Source organism: Sorex araneus, chromosome 5 (genome assembly GCF_027595985.1).
Source record: "Sorex araneus isolate mSorAra2 chromosome 5, mSorAra2.pri, whole genome shotgun sequence".
Classification (NCBI taxonomy): Eukaryota; Metazoa; Chordata; class Mammalia; order Eulipotyphla; family Soricidae; genus Sorex; species Sorex araneus.
In genome coordinates, this window is record NC_073306.1 from 139993111 (window position 1) to 140000729 (window position 7619).

General features: G+C 66.3%; 1 protein-coding gene across 1 annotated transcript; it reads right to left on the reverse strand.

Annotated features, from left to right (window-relative positions):
- Positions 1-1241: 1241 nt before the first annotated feature.
- On the reverse strand, positions 1242-7028 carry EEF1A2 (eukaryotic translation elongation factor 1 alpha 2). Its single transcript, XM_004620281.2, has 8 exons — positions 6872-7028; positions 6047-6266; positions 5128-5307; positions 4737-5033; positions 4222-4372; positions 3030-3286; positions 2101-2335; positions 1242-1614 (listed from the first exon to the last, which is right to left on the reverse strand). Exons 2-8 carry the CDS (start codon positions 6188-6190, stop codon positions 1487-1489), a joined length of 1392 nt encoding a protein of 463 aa, XP_004620338.1. The 5' UTR covers positions 6191-6266; positions 6872-7028; the 3' UTR covers positions 1242-1486.
- Between the last annotated feature and the right edge of the window lie 591 nt (positions 7029-7619).

Below are 7619 nucleotides of genomic sequence, written 5' to 3' on the forward strand. Positions count from 1 at the left end.
TCCAGAAAGGGGCCCGAGATGCCACGACCCACCCAGCCACTGCCTTCATCACACTCTCCTTGCCACAGGAAGTGACCCATCCTCTCAGGTCCGGAGACCAGACCAAGGGCTCTGCAAGAGTCTAGGAGGGTCCTGGGGGGCCTGGAAATATCTGAGGAATCTGGCAGGATATGGGGGAATTCTGGGAGCACAGTGGGGTCTGGGAAGATCTGAGGGGATCTTAGGGACCCCATTTGGGCTGGTGCTCCCTTGGGGTGGGCAGGAGGCTGACAACACCCTGGTCCCCCAGGGGCGATTTCACCACAGTGACGTCCACGCTGAGTGTGCCAGGGGACAACTGCCTCCTCCCGGTGGGAGCATCTCTCAGGCTGGCTGGTGTCTTGGGCTGGCCACATCCACACAGGAATGAATGGCCCCAGGTGCAGGGGCCAGCTCATGCTCCTTGGGGTGGGACATGGGGTCCTGGACACAGGGGCTCCAGGAAAGAATGGGCCACCTGTCCTGTGGGCCACCTTTCTGGGGGTTGGAGCCGGTCCCAGGACAGGGGAGGCATCTGTCTGCTCGAGTCCTTCCCTCGGCAGAGCCTGCACTAGTGCCCCCTGGGCTGCCTCAAGATGTGCCTCTAGGACTTCTCTCTGGGACAGGACCCATTAGCCCCTTCCTGGCCCACCGCACGAGCTCCTGGGGCCTCAGGGCGGGATGCTGCAAGTCAGCCAGGCTTTGCCGTGTCCCTAGTGGGGCCCTGGGTTCTGGGGGTGGGAGGCAGCAGGTGTGCAATAGGACGACGGACTGCCCAGAGGGCCCCACCATCGATGAACTGCCCATGTCTCACTTTGTCCCAGCGCCACGTGCGAGGTCATGGGGGTACCTTTCTGAGGCAAGAAGCTGAGATAGTTCCTGTGGTCCATCACTGGTTGTGTCCAGCCTAATCCCTGCATCCGCAGTTGGAAACACTGTCCCCTTGCTCAGGGGGCTCAGTGTCCAGCAGGGACTACACTGAGGTGGGGCAGCCGGACACACCACCACTGGTGGACGCCCAGGGATGCAGCTCAGCGGCCTTGTGAGGAGCCTGTGCACCATCCCTGGTGTGGGGGAGCCCTTGGCAAGGGCACAGCCACAGAGCTCAGCAGGGCGGTGCAGAGCCCCGGAGGCCGCGGCTGACTCCTGGGGGGAGAGCGCGGAGGGGTTCCCCAACGAGAGCCCCTGTGGGCGGGATGCTGCCAGCAGCAGACGCACACAACTCTGGGCGCTCAGTTTATTGGTACAACGGGCACTGAGCGCGTTGGGGGCAGGACGCAGAAGCCGGGGCGGGGTCGCTTTTCCTTTTGAAGAACTTCCACTGGACCTTGATGGCGAGCATCCAGTCGGTGACCGAGAGCCTCTTACAAGCGGACGTGCAGACATGCGCCTGGCGCGGGGTCGGGGCACGGGGCCGGGGGCGGGGCGCGGCGCCGCCGGGGCGGGGCGCGCCGCGGGCGCCCGCGCTTCACTTGCCCGCCTTCTGCGCCTTCTGTGCCGACTTCGTGACCTTGCCGGCGCCGCCGCTCTTCTTCTCCACGTTCTTGATGACGCCCACGGCCACCGTCTGCCGCATGTCGCGCACGGCAAAGCGGCCTGTGGGAAGGAGACAAGTCAGGAGAGGGCCGGGCGTTGGGATGCAGCGCGCAGGCGCACATGCGTTCGCAGCATCCTCCCCACCCGCCGGGATGCAGCGCGCAGGCGCACTTGCGCTTCATCCCGCCCGCCGGGATGCAGCGCGCAGGCGCACTCGCGCTCACGGCATCCTCTCAGCCCTCTCAGCTTTCAGGTCGTGTGGCCGGGTGTGAAAGTCTGGATCCTGTAAGGCGGCCTCCTTAGGTGGCCTGTACGATAGCCCCGGGGGGATTGCTGTGTTACTGGGAGCGTGAGCGTGCTGAGAACTCATCTGCGTGGAGCAGCGCCCCCAGTCTGTGGGCTGTTCCCGCAGCCAGTGCAGCCATGACCCCCCGGGGTCCTTGGAACCCCTCCCCAGACTGCCCCCAGAGTGGCGCTGGGGCCTCCCGTGCTGGGCAGCATACCAGCAGAGCCCGAGGCTGCCCTCCCACACCACACAGCTCTCACCAAGAGGCGGATACTGGGAGAAGCTCTCCACACACATGGGCTTTCCGGGCACCATCTCCACAATGGCTGCATCGCCAGACTTGAGAGACTTGGGGTTATCCTCCAGCTTCTTGCCTGAGCGCCGGTCAATCTTCTCCTTCAGCTCGGCGAACTTGCAGGCAATGTGGGCCGTGTGGCAGTCGATCACTGGCGAGTAGCCAGCACTAATCTGCCCGGGGTGGTTCAGAATGATGACCTGCAGGGCAGTTGCACAAAGCTGTCAGGCCTGCCCGGCGGGCAGGAGAAGGGAGGCTCCAGCCAGAGGCCCTGGAGTCCTGACGAGGGGGACGCCCAGCCTCCCTCAGATTCGGCCTTCAGGGTCCTCACTCAGCACTTAGGAGCCTGAGGTGAGCGAATGGCCAGTGGGCGCAGCTCAGCAGGGTGGAGGGGTTAGGCCTCACAGGTCGTCTTTCAGTTCCTTTCAAGTAGAGCACATCTTAAATTGTTGTGACATAGGTGGGCAGGGAAAAGGCTCTGGCCTTGCCCATACCGACTGGGTTTCATCCCTGGTATGGCACAAGGTCCCCTGAGCCCTGCCAGGAGTGATCCCTGAGTGCACACAGAGGAGTGAGCCCTGAGCACCACTGGACGTGGCCCCCAAACGAAACAAGTCATCAAGAGGTGACTGAGAGGGTCCAGTGACAATGACGTAGGATCCCGAGAGCATCGGGGGCTGCCAGGACACGGGGCCTCAGGGGAGGCTGTGCCAAATCATGCCCTCTGTCCGCCCCCCTGCATGCACACACACATACACACACAACGCACATATGCACACCAGCACATCACACATGTACATGTGCACACACAAACACTCACATGCATACATACATATGCCCACATGCATGCATGCATGCACGCACACACATGCGTGTGCTGCTGGGCTCGCCCACCTGGGAGGTGAACTGGGCGGCCTCCTGGGGTGGGTCTGCCTTGCTGTCGCCACAGACGTTGCCCCGGCGAATGTCCTTCACGGACACGTTCTTCACGTTGAAGCCCACGTTGTCTCCTGGCAGCGCCTCGCTCAGCGCCTCATGGTGCATCTCCACCGACTTCACTTCCGTGGTGATGTTCACGGGCGCAAAGGTGACCACCATGCCTGGCCGCAGGATGCCCGTCTCCACGCGGCCCACGGGCACTGTGCCAATGCCTGCACAGAGGACAGACGTCCGTGAGGGCCTGGCCGAGCATGCCCCCATCCCTCTGCAGCTGCTCTCCTGACTCAGGGGGAACCCCCGCCTCTCCATGGAAGATGCTCCCGGGCACCACAGAGGGACAGGGAGCAGGCTGGTGGCTGTGCGCGCCCTCAGGGAGCCTGGCGCCCCTGCCTGCACACCAGCCCCCTTTTCAGTGGGAGTGTGGGAGGCTGCACCCAGACCCCCCACTGCCTTCGAGTGGAAGCTCCCTGCTGTGCTGCTTGTGTGTCTCCCACAGGCGGCGTCTTTGGCACCCGTCTCCCCCTCCCTCACCCTGTACCCCACTTCCTGGCATGGGCTGTGGACTGAGCTCGCTCCTGGAGGGACAGTCTGGACAGACAGGTGGATAGATGGACAGATGGTCCCCCCGAAGAGTCCCACTTCAGGGCAGAGACAGAGAGCAGCCACCATGGAGGGTCTTGCTGGGCCCCTGGTCGGGGTTGGAGACCTGGACAGAGGTCGTCTGTGTGTCTGGTTCTGATATAGGGGGCTGTCTGGGGGCTGTCTGGGGCTGTCTGGGGGCTGTCTGGAGGCTGGCGGGGCTGTCTGGGGGCTGTCTGGGGGCTGCCTGGGGACTGTCTGGGGGCTGTCTGGGGGCTGTCTGGGGGCTGTCTGGAGGCTGGTGGGGCTGTCTGGGGGCTGTCTGGGGGCTGTCTGAAGGCTATCTGGGGGCTGTCTGGGGGCTGTCTGGGGGCTGTCTGGGGACTGTCTGGGGGCTGTCTGGGGGCTGTCTGGGGGCTGTCTGGAGCTGTCTGGGGGCTGTCTGGGGGCTGTCTGGAGCTGTCTGAGGGCTGTCTGGGGGCTGTCTGGGGGCTGTCTAGGGACTGTCTGGGGGCTGTCTGGGGACTGTCTGGGGGCTGTCTGGGGGCTGGGCTGGGCTGGCCCTCACCTCCAATCTTGTACACGTCCTGCAGAGGCAGGCGCAGGGGCTTGTCAGTGGGGCGTGTCGGGGGCAGGATGGTGTCCAGCGCCTCCAACAGGGACACGCCGCTGGCATTGCCCTCCTTGCGCTCCACCTTCCAGCCTTTGAACCACGGCATCTGTAGAGACAGAGGGGGCATGTGGGAGTGCTGGTAGGGCATAGCCCACGCGTGCCCACCCCTCCAGGCCCTGCCCCCCTCACATCCCAGCTCAGGCCTGGACTTGGAGGACGGTGTCCTACAGCCCCACCGACCCCTCAGTGCCTGGCTGTCCCAAGAGCAGTGTCCAGAACCTCAGGAACTGGGCCAGGCCCGCCACACCCAGGCACACAGCCCACGGCGATCCTGTGCGAGCTGGTGAGACCAGTGGGGCCAGCGTGACTGCCCCTGCCTCCCGCCACACAGCTGCCCACCCCAGCCCTTTGTGGGGCAGGGCTTCGGGCAGGCCGCCCTGGGCCGAGAGCCACGGGGTGCCGGCACTCACGTTGGGCGAAGGCTCCAGCATGTTGTCCCCGTGCCAGCCCGAGATGGGCACGAAGGGCACGGTGGCCGGGTTGTAGCCGATCTTCTTGATGTAGGCGCTGACCTCCTTGACAATCTCGTCGTAGCGCTTCTCGCTGTAGCTGGGCTCCGTGGAGTCCATCTTGTTCACGCCCACGATGAGCTGCTTCACGCCCAGCGTGTAGGCCAGCAGCGCGTGCTCCCGCGTCTGGCCGTTCTTGGAGATGCCCGCCTCGAACTCACCCACGCCGGCTGCCACAATGAGCACCGCGCAGTCGGCCTGCAGGATGGAGGGGACCCGCCACGCTGAACCCCTGCGCCCGCCCGAGGTCAGTGCTTGGCCGGGCCGACCCACGGGGGTAGGGGAAGCCCACCTGCGAGGTGCCGGTGATCATATTCTTGATGAAGTCGCGGTGGCCAGGGGCATCGATGATGGTGATGTAGTACTTGGTGGTCTCGAACTTCCAGAGGGAGATGTCGATGGTGATGCCTCGCTCCCGCTCCGCCTTCAGCTTGTCCAGCACCCAGGCATACTTGAACGAGCCCTTGCCCATCTGCAGGGTGGGGGGAACGTGGCTCAGACTGGGAGGGCACACTTGGGACTCCCATGGCAGAGAGACCCCTCGTGGTGTCAAACCAGAAGTCACAGCGGGAGAAGCTCATCAGGGAGGAGGTCCGGGGATGGACGGAGCCTTCCAGCTCTTTCCACGGCAGTGCCAGGCTCCTCCCCTCCTCTCCCACCTCCTCGGCGAGGAGAGCAGCAGGGCTGTTAACTCTCCGTGGCCCCCCGACGCCAGGACCACACACAGGCTCCAACCTGTGGGGCACTGCCCACTCGAATGGGCCCCAGGCAGGGTCCGACTGGACTCAGAACAGACACACTTACAAATGCCGCCTCCAGCACCCATCTGCGTGGAAGGAGAGCCCAGCGGTCTTTCCCTGGGGTCCCACCGCCCCAGGCAGGGGGTCGGCGCATGCAGCTGCACCCTCCAGCCCCCCAGATGGGCTGCGTGCCTCAGCCCCCTAGGAAGACCAGTTTAGGGGATGCCCCCTGGGCAAGCAGGTGTCTGAAGGCACCTCCAGAACTGGGAAACAGAGCTGGTGCGGATGCTGTCAGGGCTATTAATAGCACTGCCTGCAGGGACGGCACCGCCACCTCCAGCCCAGGCCTCAGCCCGAGGTCACAGGGCCGGCCGGGCCACGGTGAGCCGCAGGGCTCTCGACCCTCCTCCCCCAGGAGGGCCCCCACCTCCCCAGGGCCCCGCATGCAGCTAACACAGGCCGCCGGCCGACCTCAGCTGCCTCCTTCTCGAACTTCTCGATGGTCCTCTTGTCGATGCCCCCACACTTGTAGATGAGGTGGCCCGTGGTGGTGGACTTGCCCGAGTCCACATGGCCGATAACCACGATGTTGATGTGGGTCTTCTCCTTGCCCATCCTGCCTGGGTGTGGGGAGGGGCTAGCACAGCCTGGGGACGCTCCGGCTCAGGCAAGGGGGACGCCGAGCAGCGGTCTGTGGGCAGGATGGGCAGTGTGTGAGGACACTGGCAAGGACGTACCAGCAGCTCAGGGGGCACGGCCCTGCCCTGGGGGCCACGCTGGGACGGGGTAGCCCGCCCCGTCTTCGCCCAGTCATGTGGGGGCCTGCACGGAGACCTGCCCTTCAGGACACTCAGGACACGGCCCTTCCCCGACCCCCACCCAAGAGCGCTCCTGGGGGAGGTGAGGGCCGTCCCCTCCCCCACAGGGACTGCGCCATCTTCTCTCCTGCGGGCGGGCTGGCCGTGCCCACACCAGGGCCCAGAATAGCTCGGGGCCCCTGGGGACGCGCTGGGGGCACTGGAGGGCCGGGAGTGTCCCCCTGCTCTGTCCAGGGGCAGGATCAGGCCCCGCGCATCGGTGTCCCCCGCCCAGGGCTCCCAGGCAGGGTGGGGGCAGGCCAGGGCCCTCCGGGTGGGGCACGCAGGCCCGGCCCCTGCCTCTCCTCCCCCGCGCCCGGGCACCCCCAGCCCCCGACCCCCATCAGCCCCCACCCCGGCCACGCCGGCCCCAGCGGCAGCACTGGGCAGCCCCAAGGTCACGGGCGGGCCCTTCCCGGCCGGCCGGCTGCGCGCTTACCGTCCGTCTGGCAGAGGACAGCGCCCGCCGCCTCCTCGCTGCTCCGCTGACGGCGACACCGCGCTGCGGCGGGCACTGCGGTAGCGGCGGGCGGGGCGGGCGCGGGAGCCCGCAGGGGAGGGGCTGGGCGGGACAGCGCGCACAAAGGCGCGCGTGCCCAGAGCCGCGGCCGCCTGCCCTGACCCTCGGCGGCCCCGCGGGGCACGGGCGAGCCTCCAAGGCCCACCTGCAGGCTGCCCCCGAGGGTCGCGGAGGCACTGCCCAGCGTCCAGGCTGTCACTCACCCTGACGCTGCAGGGCTGAGGGCCCCTGCCTTCTGGGAGGGGACCTGGTGGCCAAGGCTGCCCCGGGTGGGCCACGGTGCCGAAATGGAGCTGGGTCTCCTGCATTCGCCTGCCCGTCCCCCCCAGGGACTGTCTCTGCTCCTGCCACCACTTGGAAGGTTGTGGTGGTGCGGGCAGGGGGGGGTGTCTCAGGCTCGAGCGTGAGGCCAGAGTGTGGGGGGCCTTCTGGGGGTGAGGGTCTGAGATGGGGCCCCCAGCAGGCAGGGACCAAAGGGGTTAGGTCTGCCCACCCTCGGGGGTCTCTCCTGCCCACTGCCCACACCCAGCAACTCTGGCTGGTGTCGCTGACCTGACCAAAGGGAGTCAGCAATTAAAAATAACCCCCTGCGGGGAAGCAGGCTGGGAGGCTATATTTAATGTGCCCTCGGGCAGAAGGTGAGCCAAGCGGGTGGGGGGCAGGGCCC

Bases quoted from the DNA above. Each gene is read 5' to 3' on its own strand.
- EEF1A2 (XM_004620281.2), bottom strand. From the start codon at position 6,190: ATGGGCAAGGAGAAGACCCACATCAACATCGTGGTTATCGGCCATGTG. The intron at 5,034-5,127 runs GTGGGCTTCCCC...TCCATCCTGCAG, and splicing joins TGATCACCGGCACCTCGCAG to GCCGACTGCGCGGTGCTCAT. The intron at 4,373-4,736 runs GTGAGTGCCGGC...CTGTCTCTACAG, and splicing joins TGCTGGAGCCTTCGCCCAAC to ATGCCGTGGTTCAAAGGCTG.